The sequence below is a fragment of the Coturnix japonica genome, chromosome 14 (assembly GCF_054131305.1).
Source record: "Coturnix japonica strain WE chromosome 14, WE-NBRP24, whole genome shotgun sequence".
Classification (NCBI taxonomy): Eukaryota; Metazoa; Chordata; class Aves; order Galliformes; family Phasianidae; genus Coturnix; species Coturnix japonica.
In genome coordinates this window covers 1,305,250-1,321,539 of record NC_140676.1, presented here as the reverse complement: position 1 = coordinate 1,321,539, position 16,290 = coordinate 1,305,250, and the positions used below count along the sequence as shown (strand labels likewise).

The 16,290-nt window shown below is 44.7% G+C and overlaps 1 protein-coding gene across 6 annotated transcripts in view; it reads left to right on the top strand.

Annotated features, from left to right (window-relative positions):
* The first annotated feature begins 395 nt into the window (after positions 1-395).
* The window catches only part of MAP2K5 (mitogen-activated protein kinase kinase 5), a 107,686-nt gene continuing 91,791 nt past the window's right edge, over positions 396-16,290 (top strand). For 5 of the 6 annotated variants that reach the window (XM_085515201.1, XM_015873306.3, XM_015873307.3 and 2 more), the window contains exons 1-4: positions 396-617; positions 4,603-4,651; positions 9,269-9,336; positions 13,507-13,576. In XM_085515201.1, the coding sequence (XP_085371327.1) occupies positions 480-617; positions 4,603-4,651; positions 9,269-9,336; positions 13,507-13,576 (325 nt within the window). In that variant the 5' untranslated portion in view covers positions 396-479. The remainder of the gene's footprint in view (positions 618-4,602; positions 4,652-9,268; positions 9,337-13,506; positions 13,577-16,290) is intronic. The other variant, XM_015873308.2, reaches the window with a different exon arrangement.

The following is a 16,290-nucleotide window of genomic DNA, read 5'->3' as shown; positions in this document are numbered from 1 at the left end:
TTAGGAACATTGTGGTCCTATAGAAATTCTTGCAGTCTGCACCCTACTCTTTAAAATGTAATAGGAAATGAATCTGATTGAAATGAACGTGACTGAAGGGCATAGAGGGACCGCAGGTAAAAGGCCCTTGTGAACAGAAGGTGTCTGTATTTTTATATTTAGCGCAGATCCGCTAATCCGAAATACCGTGTCAACGCTTTTCGTCCTAAAAACTGCACGATATAGGGGCTAAAACACTCCGACAGGAGACACCGCCCCCAACATGGCACCTCCCACAACATGGCGCCGCCTCCCTCTCTTCCTTCCTCTTCATTTTTTTCCCGTTTCCCTCCTCCCCGTTCGTCCGTTTTGGTTCCGGGGCAGCGTTGCGGCCTCGATTCCTTCCTGCGGGCGGGGAGGGGCGGTGGCGGTGCAGCCCCGGCCCCGCAGGGCAGCCCCCGGCCCGCGGCCCCGCAGCATGTGAGCCCGGCGGGGCGGGGATGCTCTGGCTGCTCTGCGGCCCCTCCCGCACCATGGAGACCCACCAGGTGCTGGTGATCCGCATCAGGATCCCCGACGGCGGGGCCGTGGACTGGACCGTGCACTCGGCGCCCCAGCTGCTCTTCAGGGACGTGCTGGTGAGTGGGTGCCAACGAGGGGGGGCTGCCAGCCGCATCCTGCCCACCGGAATGGGGGAATACTCACCGGGTCAAGCTGGGTTTGGTGATGGCAGCGCTCGCTGCTCTATGGGCTGGTTGAATCCTCAACCCTGAGCTGCTCGGGGGCTCTCTGAAAGCTCTTCGTGTTCTCTGGAGCTGCTGAAGCCCGTGAGCCCCCTGCCCTGCTGCTGTGGTGGGCACGGCTCGGTGGAACTGCTTTCTTTTTTAGTCTCGGTTATTTGGCACCAAAGCAGCCGTTGGTTCGTGGGCCTTATGCTGGAGCTGCTCAGCAAGTGGGCTGATAGAAAGTGCAGTTGGAGCTAAAGCAGCAGAGTCAGAGCTGCTAACGGGATGTGGCTGCTGGGCGTGGAGGGGATGGGTTGGTGCTGGTGATCTGGGAGGTCCTTCCCAACCCCAGCCATTCTGTGATTTATTTGGTTATTTGTGAGACTAGAGAGCTGTGCAGGTGTTACAGCGGTGACTTGGTGGTTAGCCAAGTGACCTGAAGGAGCCCAGCAGAGTCCTCAGCACACGAAGTGCAACTGGGCACATACAGACCTGGTGAGGCCTCTAGAGCCATCCACACCATCAGTGGTCTGCAGCCATGTAGAGGTGATGCTTCCTAATAGTGGTGGTGTGGAAAATGAGCAGCAGCTCTTCAGCTCGGTGCATCCCTGGTCAGGGATGACTCCTTTCACTCTGATTTATTTGGAGAAGCAGTTACGCAGGGGTCTGTCTCTGAATGTGCATGACAAGTCAATGCTGAGGGACTGTGCTGTACCAGGGGTCACACAGAGCGTTCTTCCTCCTGCTGAGGGCAGTTCCTGCGGTCAGCGAGCTTCAGTTACACAAATAACCACACTCTGAAGCCAAAAACTGCAGGTGCACATAACGAATGCACTGCTGGTTTTGTTCTGCAGCACTGCTGAAGTCGTGTGAACAGGTGGCTTCTGATGCTTCCCCTCTCCACGTGTGATTTTGGTGCTCATCTTAGATGTTTGCTTGCATCCAGCTAGCAGATCTGTTGGGTATCTTGAAAACCCATTTCTCCCCTTCTGAGCAGGCTGAGCTTCCCATTTTGCAGCCAGTGAGTTGTTCCTAGTTTGAAATGTGCCAAGGAAAGAGGACAGAGCCATTGGTGTTGGTGATTCTCAGTGGTCAGAGCTGGGCACAGTGGGGAGCTGTGCTGCCATCTTGGATGTTGATGAGGGCAAAAGTGGGACAAACCTTTTGTTGTCCTCCTACCTTTGTCAAGATTTCCCCTCACAGACTATCACTGAGGGCTTATGGAGAGCCAATGAAGAATAGTGAGGAGAATAGAGATGTTCCCTATTAAAGTAAATCATAGAGTAGCAACACTCTGGTCAGACCCCACTGCTCCCTGTGTCTCCCAGGTGTGGTAGTAAAGCACGCAGCCTGTTTGCACACCTAATAGCTGCAGGTGGGTGCTGCTCCCTGGCTGTGCCTTGTGGTGCCTCTGCTGCTGTATTCAGGTTGGGCATTTGCTTGATTACATTCCTGAAGTGGGTGCTAAGAACTGTTCTTCATAATGTCACTTTAAATATGTTCAGCGTGTATCAGCTTTGTGGACCTGTGAGTTACCAGTAAACAGATTTATTTTAAAGGCACCACTAAATGAATTACAATGAGCTGATTTTTCTCATCAGACTGTCTGGGTTCATTTGCCTGAGCCGTCAGCAGAGCATTTAAGTGCTTGGTGTTAATTCAGGATAACTTCACGGTGTCACAGCGAGACGAGATGAGCTCTAACTGATCAGAGAACGGAGTCCGTGGGCTCAGTGTTTGTGCTGTTCCTAAAGGCCGTGCTTTCACATTTGTGCTGTGCTTTCACACTTGCTGCTCCCCAAGATAAGCGCTCCTCAGTTCTGCTTGAGGACTTGATGGAATTCCTTTTGGCTGCCCTTTCCCTGATATTTCTCCTCATTGTTGGAGGCTTTTCATTTTGTAGGGTGGAACAGGAGCTGTCACATGTGATCCTATTGGAGCAATTGCTTGCGAGCTGCGGTGTTTTATTCCTTGCGAGCTCTGTTGTGATCGTAGAAAACCATAGCACACAATCTGTTGAATTTAGAGTAATCCTTTAAGCCTGGGTCACTGTGAGGACTGGGGTGTGGATGGAGCTCATCACACACATTGCTCCGTGGGGTTTTCTGCACTGCTCTCATTTCATAGCAATACTGAAAGCTGCCCGGAGCAAAGCTGTGTGCTTGGTGCTGGGGTCTTTGCCACTGTTGGTGTAAGGCTGCGAGCAGCTCTCGGGCTGTACACTGTTGTTACTCGTTTTAAAGAAGTCTAAATGAGGGAAAGGATATTATAAAGAATTTAATGTTGCTGTTGCGGTGCCATCACGGCTGAGGGAGTCGCAGAGCTCTCCTGGCAGACCTGGGGGCCTGTCCCTCCCCGTGCCATATTTACACACCTCTCAATGTACAAACATCCCCAGACAGCTGCTTTTCTCATACCCGATTTTACCTCCCTGTAATGCAACTCTCCGTGTGCTCCCCCACTGATGTTTTACAAGTGGCTTAAGCCTAATGCAATTAAAGAGTGTTTGCCGAGGCATTTTCAGTGTTTAACTAAACAGATTTAGAAATAATTAGTTAACAGCACGGTCTTCTCTAATTTCTTGTTAGGGACGAAGGGGTGCAGCTCATCCGGCTTTTGACCGAGTACCTATAGAGCTGTCCATCCATTTAGCCAGAAGGATTTGGGTTAATGTGGCAGCATTTGGGGTTTTGCTGTGGTCTGGTGGATTTCCAGTCTCTGTGTCTGGGATCACTGGGTGAGCTGCACTGCACAGCTTTTGTCTCTTTGCATCCAATTAATAGCTTAAATGACAGCTCATTCATTTTAGCATCTGAAACGGGGAGACAGGAGAAAGTTTTGAGAAATATTGTTTGCTTCAGTTAGCTCTGTGGAAATCTTTGTTGCTTCTCATTATATTAATTGTGTCTCTTTAACATCGCACGGAATGTTTAATTTCCTGCATTCAGATGAAGGATATGGAGAAAACAGAAGTGACAGGACAGTGATTGCTAAGGCTTTGACACGGGGAGTGCTTAGCACCCCGAGAAGCTCACAGTGCACGTACTGCAATAAATATTGCTGTGCATTAATTTCTAATCACTTTGTGACACTGTCAGCAGAGAGGCTGCCTGACATGAGAAATCAGGCAGCAGGAAGGAGAAAACCATGCTGTGCATTTCTGCCATGCCCCGACATGACATATTGCAGCCGAGCTGACAACGGCACATGCACTGGGAGGCTGGGATGACTTCAATCCCAGCAGAATGTTTCAGTGTGTTCTGAGCGAGTGCTGGGGGTGAAGACTTCAGGGAAGGAAAAAAGAGAGGCGGGGGAGAGCAGTTTGCAATATGCAACTTTAGCTGTAGAGAAAGGTTTGTGTTTGGTCCAAAGCAGGGCTGTGGATGCTGCCCCATGTTTCTGAACTATGGGATGGGGGATGGAGGTGTGCAGTGAGGTCACCCTGCAGGGCCAGAGCATGTGCAGAGCTCTCCTTGCAGCACTCAGGGCACTGCAGGAGGACTGAGATAGAAAAACTGCTTTCTCGCTTTAAAAGCTATTCATAAAGCTCTGTTTTTATGACATCCATGAGTTAGATGTACGTTCTTCCATAACCCACGGGTAAAAATTGATCCGTTGAACTGCAGCAGCTGATGACAACCGGGTTGTTTGCAATTATGATTGAGTTATTTAAAAAGGAAAAAGGTGTTCCTGGAGGTAACGTGGAGCGGAGGGGGGAGAGAGCAGTGATTTGCACTGATTTGTGGTGTGCACTGATAAGTCGGTGATTTTGGGGCGGTGGTGAGGCACAGGGCTGCAGGTCTCCTGCCTGCAGCTGGGGAGCAGTTAGGATGATTTACTCTGAGTCATCTCAGGCGTTTCCCCTTTGCTATGTAGCTAATTCTTCTTTCCATTTTAGGAGGTCATCGGTCAAGTTCTGCCAGATGCAACGACAACAGCATTTGAGTGTAAGTATGACTTGTATAAAGGGGCTTCTTGGTTGCATTGTAGGGTTGTCATTTTTTAAATAAATAATGTTTATGTTCATTATATGTTACAGTTAAATATTTATGCAGTAATGCAAATTTAATGACGATACTTGACTAAGTAATATTTTATTATTTAATCACAACTTGAGTGAGCATATTTCCACAATACAGCTTTAATTACCAGCATGACCTTCCCATGCTCTTATTCCTCACTGCAATTATATTGCTTGAATTAAATGAAAAGTATAAAGTACCTGTGGGTCTGAGTTGCAGATTTCATCATCTCGTGGAAGAAATCAAAGGAGTGGTAGTTTCTACAGAAATATGGCACAACATAGAATGTTATTATCCAATATGGCAGCATGGCTGTATTTGTATTTCCAATTTCTGCTAGTAAAGGGGAATTGTTTCTCTTTTTCCTTCTGCTGGGTGCAGGCTCTATATGCCATCTCCCTGTTACCTCCCTTGTGTACAAGAGTAGGAGGTGTGGATGGATAGAACAGAATTGGTAAGGTTGGAGAAGTCCTGTAAGATCATCAGGTCCAACCACCAGCCTGTTGTCACAGTGCCTGCTGGTGGTATCTCTGATACTGAGCTTCAGCTCCTGAAGGAGGTACGAGAGCTGCAGGACGTGCCAGCTGGTCAGACATGGAGAGGGGAGAACTTCTGAAAGGCCCCGTGAGTCTGGTTGAGATGAATGGCTTGTGTGTGGGCTCAGAGCAAGCTGCAGGTTGGGGTTGTCCCTGCTGGCACTTATACCTCGTGTATGGAGCTGTGTTGTGCTTTTGTTGAGCTAGGAGAGCTCTCAGTGGCTGTGTTAGCATGAATTTAGTCCAGTGCTGACATACTCAACCAGCACCATTTCAGCTCTGCTCTCAGCACTCTTCCTATTTTTGACTGGATCCCCTGGAGGATTGTCCTGTCTGAAGAGCAATAAGGCGCCAAGGAGAGTCAGGTCGCGATGCTGAAGGTGAAGGCAGACAGGACCGCATAGGGCCTGGCATTCTTGTTACCATTCTCCCTTTTTCAAGGCCTTAAGGTGAACTCCAAGCGCGGATAATCAATGAAATTGTTCTGTGAGCCTTCAAGTACTGCTTAGTGCTGTCGGTTGTTGTCTTCACCTTTGTATTTTGCTCTCCTAAAATACCAGAGACCTGAGAATGGAAACTGTTGTCAATGTCTCCAGCCCTTGCCTTTTTCAATTTTCTTAATATGATTTGTTATTTTATTATTTTGCTGAACATCCCTCCCCCATCGCCCATTAGCTCTCTTTGAACTTCATGCACCAGTAGCAGCGAGTGCCATCAGGGCAGTAGCCCATATTAATGGTACTATGTGTAGAACTTTCCTGGAAATACTTATTTCATCGTGTCTTCCAACATCTGCTTCTGTGCTTTCAGTTCATGTCTCTAGTCTGTCATTTACATCTGCACAAAACCATTTCCCCTGCCATTTAACTGGCATCTAAAATATGTTATGTATATTGATGCCTGATTTTTCTGGTTACTTTATCCATATCGGATGCCTGGATTTTTCCAGCTTAAGCTTCGTTCTCACCTGCTTCATTGCTTGCTCAGATGTGGATAATTGCCATCCCGTGTAGCCTCCTCAGCTGTTTGTTTGGTTATTGTTATCTACAGTGCATCGCCCATTGCGGCTCATACCTGGGGCTGTGCTTCTCCTGCTATTGGACCTTTATGTGGATTTCAGCACCGTATCACACATTGCTACAAATAAAATCGCTAACAACATATGGCCTGTTATGATCCTTTTATCCAAACTCTGCCATTTTGTGTATTTGTGACACGCTGCAGATTTTGTGAAGATTGCTTCATAATATTTGTTTACCATCTGCTGCACGCTATTCGCTATCTTGCTAGGATTTCTTCCTCCATTTTAAGTGACATTAGCAAAATCCAGCCAGTACGTGGGATTTTTTGGTTCTACTTTTGCTTCCCTAATGTGCTGGAAAATCGCATTGCTGTGCTCTAGGCAAGTAGAGAAGGCTGGAAATCTTTGTGAACCGGTGCATTCTGTCTGGCTAGTTTGGGGCTGCGCCTGCTATGGTAGGGCAGTAAGGGACTCTGCACAGAAGACAGGAATCCATTCTCATCTGGTTTTGCTCTTTTCAAACGTTGCCTGACTCCTTTAGAGTTTGCTTTTCTAATGCCAGGTTACAGCTCCTGCTTTTTCATCCGCACACTTTACATTAGGTTTATTCTCTTTGCGCTTTTATCAGGACTTGTATAACTCAGAGAACTCTGCAATTAATTTCTTATCATTTGAAAGGAGTAATATGTGATGTTTAATAATGCTTTGGAGTTGGGCTCTATGAGTTTTCCGGTTGTTTTTTTTTTTCCTTTCAGTGGTCCCAGCTCAATTTGTTGCCTCAAAACAATCCTGTCTAGAGGCTTTTATCTCTGACGTATGTTTTCCTCTTTTGTTTTTTCCTCCAGTCCCTCGTTGTTGATGCAGTGGCTGAGCTCGCTGTACAGCAGCTCCTTCAGTTCTGCTCCTGCAGCACGGCTGTGCTTTGGGTTTTGGCCAGTGAGCGGTTCTGCAGCTCCTCCTCCTCTCAGCCTAAAATGTTTCCAGGCGAGGAAGCATTGCGTTTCAACTCGCTAACTCTTCTTAATCTTTTCATCAGTCATGGCTCGCTGCAGGCTGGTAACCTCAGCAAGTAGTTGTAGCAAGCTGGCAATCCATCAGTTAAAGTTCCACAAGGCTCTTGTAGGACACGGCTGTGCCATCTAGTTCTTCATCCAGCTTTCATGTTCCAGTGGCCCGTAGCTCTTTCATGGTATGTTTTTAAAATGCGGTTCTGAGGTTTTTTATGCTACTTTTATTTTCTCTCTTATTTGTCTCTTGTATTTTCTCCTCTGCGTTGTTTTCGCTCTTCTCTGCATCCTCAGAATGAGCTGCTTGGTTTTCAGAGCCAGAATGAACAAACTCTTTTCCTCAGGGGATTCTTAATTCGTTGACTTAGGTCTGTTCCCAGATTCTCGTGCAGGAGTGAGCTCTCATCCGGGGGGCAGAGTCACCTTTCATGAGGTGTGTGAGGGCTGTTTGCAGGCAGCACACGTAGCAGAGCTGCAGACAGACTCCAGCCTTTGCTCATGTCCCAAAGTGAGCAGGAGCATATCTGCTCCAGTTCCAAATCCATGTCACAGGATCACAGCAATTGGAAGGGACCTCAAGAGATCACGGAGTCCAACCCCCTGCCAAACAGGTATAATTGCATTCACTCTGTATCCTCACCTTTTGGTGTTCAGCTGGGGCCTGTAATACTTCAGGTATCCCAACTCAGGTAGGTCTGAGATTCATTACAACAGATGCTTTCTAACGAAAAAGGCTTACGGTCCAAGGGGAAAAAATGACTGTAAAACAGGGGTGTGCACCAACATGCTTAGCTTTTTGATAAGTATCTAAGGCAGATATTTAGATTGCAGCAAAAATTGGAGACAGATCAGTAAGCCCTCCTTTCTCCCCAAAGCTGGAGCAATAAAAAGAAATGAACGTCTTGTTATGGGTTTGGAAGGGAGGGGTCTGTGCCCACAGCCGGTGCCTCGTGCAGCTCTTCTGGTGCTGAGTGTGTGCAAACTGAGCTGTTCTCTGGGGCTGGAGGAGAGGACAGGGCTGGTTGCTGCAGCAAGCACAGTGTGTGCCACCAGAGCACGCTGCTGTTCCAGCTGGTGCTGGTGGGGGGGATTTATCCCACTGGTGCATCTGCACCTGCTGGGTCCTGCCCTATGTCTTTGGGATGGCTCTTCCTTTACACCTTCTTATTTACTATTCTTTCTAAACACCTTGCTCTGTTGGAGCCTCTCCAACCTTTGCTCTGATTCTGTCCATGCAGCAGAGCCTCCTCAAGGCCAGAAGTGCTTTGTCCCTGTGTCCAGAGCTTTCACCATGGAGCTGTGGTTGCCCCATGGTCAAAAACACCAACTGATGTAATTGCATTTCCCTTTATAAATATGTAGCATTTCCCTCTATAAATGTGTGGCATTTCCCTCTATAAATGTGTAGACCTGTGCCCACTTCTAAGCTACAGTTTAAGTCAACGTCTCAATGTTGTAGAGGTAATGTAGGTGGGAGGACCTTAGGATCAAGCAGGGGGGCTGAGGTTGTTGAGGACAGCAGTGAAAGCAGAGGGCTTCTCTGGAAGGAAAACAGATCGCTATAAATTTCAACATGATAATAATTAACTTCTGCCTGAACTTGAGCCCATCTGGGTGGATCAGAACACATGAAAGAAGCCTTGCTTTGTGTTTGCTGTGTTGGAATAACTGCTCAAAGGGTTTTGGTGTGGGATTCTGAGCTTCTGGAGAGGTTCTGGTGGTAGAAGAATTCTTGGGAAGTTTTGAGTGTTTCATATGTTCTTCCCTTTTATATCTAATTGTTGTCTTTGTTAATTAATATTTGAAATCACTGTGTGTTATTATTCCCTGAGTGCTTAGTTGCCTGTGTGGTTGGCTTATGTATTCTTATTCTCATTGACTTGAAAGTGTCCAGGCACAAAAAAACCAACCACCCTTGGATTTAAATATGTAGATCTCCTTCTTCTGTTGTTCACAATATACTGCATTTCTTTGTTAGATGAAGATGAGGACGGTGATCGGATTACTGTCAGAAGTGATGAAGAAATGAAGGCCATGCTGTCCTATGTAGGTACAGTATGATAAATGCGGGTGCTTTCCCTGTTTATCAGCTTCTGTCCCTGTGTTTTTGCACATATCAGGTCATTAACGTGAGCTGCAGCGTTCACAGCGTAATACTAAGCGTAGGTGTTTAAAAACTCTGTCGTGTGAGATGTACGGTCATGCTTGACTTTTTTTTTAAAAAAAAAAGGCTCGTACACTTACTGATCATATCATAAACATTAAGAATAATGCATCTTAATGACTTTTGCATTAGGTATAGTGCAGGCTAAATGGACTATCAATTTCTTGTATTTTTTATGCAGTACTTAAAGTAACGGCTCATTAAAAATGAACCCCTGGGCTCTAAAAATTTTTCAAAATCTACTTTCATCTGGAGACTGTTTCACCCCTCCTCACCGAGGAGTTTCATTGTAGCTGCAGGCTCAGTATTCATAGAGGATTTAAAGACACACTTTCTGTTTTTTAGGATGAGAAATGTGCCTGTCTGTATCTTTATGCACGTAGATATCTGTAAAATCTGTCAGGATAAATATCAAATCTGTCTACAGAAACAATGTGTTTGGTTACTTATTGAAACAGAGTAATTTCAACATAGCTTAGGTGTGTGTTTCAAGTTGCAGATGGAAGTGCAAAAAATCATTTAACCTATTCTTTCAGTTGAAATGGACAGCAAGAAAATAACAAATAAATAAGAAATGGGTCTTCTCTAAGTCAAATGGAATGGCAGTTCCTTGCAAAGTGCACTTCTGGTTACATGAATGGCACTAACATCAAACATATCAGTGCCAGCCATGACTGCTTTGGTTGGAGCCATAAGTGCAGCTCTGATGGAGGGCTCTGGTCAGAGAGATTTGGGGTGTTGTCCCAACTTCATCCTGGGGTGGAAGAAGAAGGGCAGCATCCCAGGGCTGAGCTCTAGAACTGCTTGTGTGATTTTGTCTGCAGAGGAGGTGGGACTATTGCATTAGTGGTCAGGTATTGAAGAACGCTAAAACAGCTTTGGGAAAGAAAGGGAAAGGATGTTATGCTTGTTTGTTGGGTTTGGTATTGTTTGCTACACATAGATCGCTGTGTGCTTCCCCAGTGGAGTTCTCTGCATTTATCACTGCTCCTCCCAAGGTGTCGGTTGCTTTGCTGTTAAACTGGAGAACTCACACCTTCCTGACACAGCCTTACATTTAATCACACCTTTGTAAGGTCGTCTCTTTCCTGTGCTTCCAAGCATACAGGTAAAGTTTCAGAACATTACAGTTATCATTGCTCAACTCTGCTTTCCTCTACAAATGATGGGATGTCTTTAAATGACTCCTTCCCATTTCAGCAGCTTTCCTTTTCTGGAAATGTTCATTTTGAACTGGTTGGCCACTTGGTTGCTGTTTTGCAGAGGGAAGTTTTCTTTCAGATTGAGAATGAATGCATAATTCTCTGAGATCACAGATCTGTCCCATGTAGGTGTGACGTTATCATTGCCAGAGCTGCTCTTAGCTATGGCAAACCCTTCATCTTTGGGCTTTTGATTTTAGCATTTGACAGCAGAAATGCTTTTGGACAGTTCTGGAATTGCTTCAGAGTACCCAGCAATGCTTTGCATTGCGCCCATGCAGATGTTGTGGATGGTGAATACAGCTGCTCTTCAGTTGCGCGTTGCAGTTAATTAAAGACAGGCGCTGAGCAGTGGTGGGGCTGCACTTTAGCTGTTGTCTTGTATCGCTATAAAAAGGCAGTAATTTTTTTGACAGCCTCTGATTGGAAAGTTGCTCGTAGCTTTCTGAAAGCAAGGGGTACATGCTCTGGATCAATAACTGGCAAATTTTCCATTAAAAAGAATACCTGAACAATGTTCCAAATAGCCACTGGCATCTTAATTTTCCACGGAAACCTCAAATGCTCATATGTGGAGGACAAGTCATTTTCAGACAATTTTTCCAGACTACTTGTTAACAGTTATTGCTGTCCCAAAAGGTTGACAGCTTACATGATTGATATTTCATTTACTTGTCATCACCGGTTGAGTAATGCAGACGGCCACGCTTTCCTTTCTCCCCCCCCACATCCTCCCCCCTTTTTTTTTCCCTGTAAGAAATGTAGTTTTGTGTATGTTCATTTTAGTTTATTATTCTGGAGGGTATGTAATATCTGTTTATACTGTATGTATATGTCTCGAGGTCATAGGGTGGCACCAGGGAAGTAATAGTTAAAAAGCAAATAACAGGAAAAAAAACAACTTTGTGTTTTCTTGAGCACTTATGGTGTTACTATTGGGTTCAGGTAACGTAACCATTAGGTTCAGGCAGTGTCTTTTTATAGATGGGAATGGGGGTGGGTCTGGCTTGTTATTCATGGCCCCCCACAATGCAAAATAAGGCTGCAGGTAGTCCTGACTCCCAGAAAAACCCCACTCATTATTTCAAAGCAATGGACTTCTGTAATGAATAACTTTGTTCTGTATAAACACAGTGAAAGCATGCATCGTGGGGTTGTTTAAGCTGTGGATTTATATGTTTACATACTACTATGAACAAGATACCCTCCTCAGAAATCTTGTGGTGAGACTTTAATGAGGGAAATGCTTTTAGCAGCAGGCGTTGTGCTAAATGTACACACAGGAGGTGGGGCTGGACGGATACTCATGCCCACAGCAATTTTCTTCATAACGATTTTTTTGTTACAAGAGGAAATTTCTTCCTGTTTGTTAGCGTGAATTAAAAAATAAATTAAAAAAAATAGGGAAAAGAAGAGTACTGGAATATGTATTTGTGCAGAGCTTCTGATCTGTTGCAGCAGGTCATGGCCTTTGCATTGTAAAGGAAACAGAATGAGGTTCTGTGCATCAATCGACTGCGTTGCCCATCTAAAAATCTACTTAGTACAGTTCACGTGTTTAATCCCATCATCAAAGAGTGAAACGTTTCAGTAGCTGGTCAACATCTTCCATTTTTTAAGTGCTCTAAGTAAGGAACACTTGCCTTGTAGGAGATCCTTGGTGTGAGCAAAGTACTCGTATTTCATCCAGACTTAGAATTTTTTTTCCTGTTGACATCCAGTCTTGCCAATTTGAGTAATAGTATCACACGAAGTGGTAACAGTGACATTCTGAAGTCTTAGACCACACTCAGCTGGTGAGAATTAGCATGAAAGTCAGTGGAGCCGCACTGATTTATGCCATGGAGATCTGGACCACAGCCAGCGTGTTTGCTTCAAAGATGCATGGGGATTGACGAAGAAATGTGCTTTGTGATGTGCTCTCGATATTTAACACATCGTGGTGAGAGATGTGTGGTTTACAGGCACTGCCTGGGGAAAGGTTTGTCTGCAGCCCCAGGGCCGCTTTGCTTTGTCACCAGTCACACGGTTCTGTGTTCTGTTTGGTTGGTGCTCAGTGCTTTGTGAATAAGGTCTCCTTGAGAAAAGACTTTATTCCATCCAACTATTCATCTCATTGCTTAATGCCGCTGTTCATCCTCATGCCACATGAGGTATTTCATATTTTCCTAAATATTGATGTTCTCAGGTGCTTTTGCATCACTCTTGTCCACTCTCAGCCTTCCTTTAGCAATGTGCTTACCCTGCAGATTGCTCCTAGTTGTCCCAGTAGAGCCACAAGTGCAGTAGTCCAAGGTCTCCCAATGGCTGCAGTGGCTTTTCCATACCTTACTGTGCTTTAAATGAAAACAATAAGGGAACATGTAACTTCTCTGCCTTTGTGGCACGTGGCCCCAGTTGCCCTGGCCATGCTTTAGCACTGCAGATTCTTGGATGGCTCCCAGATTCTTTTTCCCTTGGACTTTCCTTAATGTCGCTTTTTTCTTTCCCTTGGACTGTATTTACTTCCTCATTTGACTGGTTTTCCCAACTTCTCCAGGCATGGCAGCTGCTGTGCTTGCTGTAAATGTTGCGTTGGCTCTGTCTGCTGCAGCGTTCCCAGGTTTCAAGTGAGCCTGAGATGTGCATCGTTGAACGAGGAGCAGATTCCTGTGCTGCTTGTTGCCACCCCTTGGTTGCATTCCTTTCATCCCACTCCGCTTTGTGAGCACTACAAGTGGTGAGGAAGCATTGTAGAGGCTGATATCTATAACGGCAGTAAAAATATGTACAGTGAATTAAACAACCCGTAAGTGCACTTACTACTGTTCGTACATTACTGAGTAATCTCTTTTTTTAATCTCTTTGCAGTATTATTCCACTGTAATGGAACAGCAAGTAAATGGACAGTTAATAGAGCCTCTCCAGATATATCCAAGAGGTAATGCTTAACAAATTCTAATCAACAATGATTATATCAGTAAACTGTTTCATCAACAGTTATGTTTTCGAGAGGTTTAAATGCACATAACATGATGTTTACCTCTTAATTTGGATACAAGAATTCATTATTGTGGGGAGTGTAGTGAAAACTACATTTATTGCATATAAAATAGCTAATTTACTGGAGTAAATTAGACTAACAAGATTCCGTTTGCATAGTACATATTTATGTACATTTAAGAAACTCATTGACGATGGTTCTGCTTGTATTCAAACCAAAGCAGATGAATAATTTAATTTTTGGGTGCTTAGAAAGATGGGATTTTTATTTTTTCTTACGATTTTGTTGTATATTTTAATATGATTAATCATCCCAGCAGACTTGGGGAATGTGACGTGTCACTGTTAAATGGGATCCTGTCTATCACAGAAGCTCCGTGAATGGCATGTTTGAGATTTGGGCTGTTCGTGCAGTGCCGTCGTGATCACAAGTGCTTTGATAGTTCTCCAGAACAGAGAAAGATGCAGTCAGTTATGAGGGCTGAGGCAGCTGAAAAATAGGTCACTTCATCCTGAATAAAAATCCATAGGCAGCTGGCCAGGATTTTGGGAACGTGCCGCACTCTCTGAACTCAAGTAACGGTTTAAAAACAGAGATGAATCCATGACATAATTCCACTGATTCATGCTGATTCTCTCAGTATCCAGTCTTTGAATCTGGCTCTTAATTGATGAAACAGATAAGCTTTAAATTCTCCAAGTAAATCTCCCAGCAATAAATTAATTGAAATAATTAAAAATTAAACTACTCTCACTTAACTGATATTATACAAATAATCATACCATGAGTTTCCCAATTAAACGTTCTAGACTTCCATTACTTACAACTCTCTGAAGTTTGAATTGGGCAATTAACCAACACTCTTCTCAAGCACGTGCTGACAAGGTCTCCAAAGGAGGCTGGGCTTCTGAGCAAAAAGAAGTCTGGATGCAAGGGGAATGTGAAGGGGGTACAACTCAGGTTCACAGGGTCTGGCTGAGGGGCACCTCTTAGTGTTACAGCAGATGACCCAAGTATGTAGGAACCCTTCCTGGGAGTGCAGAGCAGTGGAGTATCTCCTTAAGGATATTTTGCCAGGAGAAGCTCACTAGTTGGCATGGCTGTGTCTGAAAAGGGGCCATCGTAAGGTTACAAATCAGGCTTAACCTTTCATGTTCTCGAGAGTTTGGGGGTAAATGGGTCGTTTCTGAAGAACCAGCCCAATGGATTCCTGATCCTTCTGCTGGCTCCTTTTTTGTTTGCTTTCCATCCAAAGGTGGTGATCTTTGACTATACAGATCCAGCATTCATTGGCATGCTGATGATGGCCCTTAGCCACCATTGGCTCAACCACGCACATCTCCCTGCAGATGGCTTGCCATTACTTCTCTAAATTGCTTCAGAGCGGAGTTGCTGCTTCACCTTGACGCCTCATCAGTTACACACAGCCTTTCTGTCTGTAACTGAAGGCTCTCCCTTTCTAAGACCTTTCTTCCAAAGCCCTCTCTGCCCTTTAAGCCTTCCTCTCGCTTGTGGGGTAGCCTCCAGTAGCTCCAAAAACTCGTCAGCCCTCAGCTGTTGCCCACCTACTGTTCTGTCTTGTCTTGGCTGCGCTCTTCTCAGCTAATAGTTCTAAGTTCTTTCATTTGTATATTTAAACATATATATGAGTATGCACACACAAATCCTGTCTATATACATATATATGTGCGTGTATATACACACTCTCACTTTGTGTTCCATTGAAGGGATATATAACTCTGTATGTATGTCTACATATAATAGCATATAAGATATATATAATTCAGATGACAGTCAGAAAGATGCCAGCATCCTAAAATTTAGCTCAAGATGTTGATTTTCATCTCTTGGGGGAAAAATATTGCAATATCCTTCTGAGTGTTTTAGAATTTTAGAATAGCTTATTGTTTCCCCATTGCTGTCTGCCCACAGTTCTGTACTGTTTTCCTTCTTTAAGGCACACGTGGTAATTTCTAATGTCATTGAAAGGCACGTGGCCCAGCTTGGCCCTAACTGATGTGTTTAATAACTATCATCTGTGTCCTTCTGACTAATAAATAGTTCTGTTTCCTGCTGTCAAAAATGGAAGTGAAATGCATCTGCATCGGAGAAAGAGAAAAATCAAATCCATCCCTCCTCAGACAATCAATCAAAAGTGACAGGCCCTTTAACATGCCATTTGTAGGGCACTGCAGTTTGGAAATGGGAACTGTCTGTAACATGCAGCTCGGAGCCTTCGTGGCTTTCTTGTTTGACAAAAGCACATCCACCAAAAGGGGAAACAAGGCAGCGTGTGGTTCCGGAGAACCGAGGGAAATCCCTTCTCCTCCAGCAGCACGCTCCACTCACAGCCCAGATGTCACAGTAAGGTGCCACGTTTGTACGTCTGTGGCCAAAATATGGCTTTTTTGTGCAGCTTGCATCCAGTGTTTGGTTTCTTGAGTCTCGCTGCTCTTGCCCCGATGTGTTTTTTCCGCATTTAGAACAAGCTGTGTTTGACAACATGACTGATTTATGACATGTGGCAGCTCGGTTCCTTTAAAACACTTCTTGCAAATAGTTCTGTTAAATGTCAGGAAAATACAACGCGTAAAAATATAATGACATAAGATATTGATTTTAATTGGAATTACAAAAAGAATCTGATAATT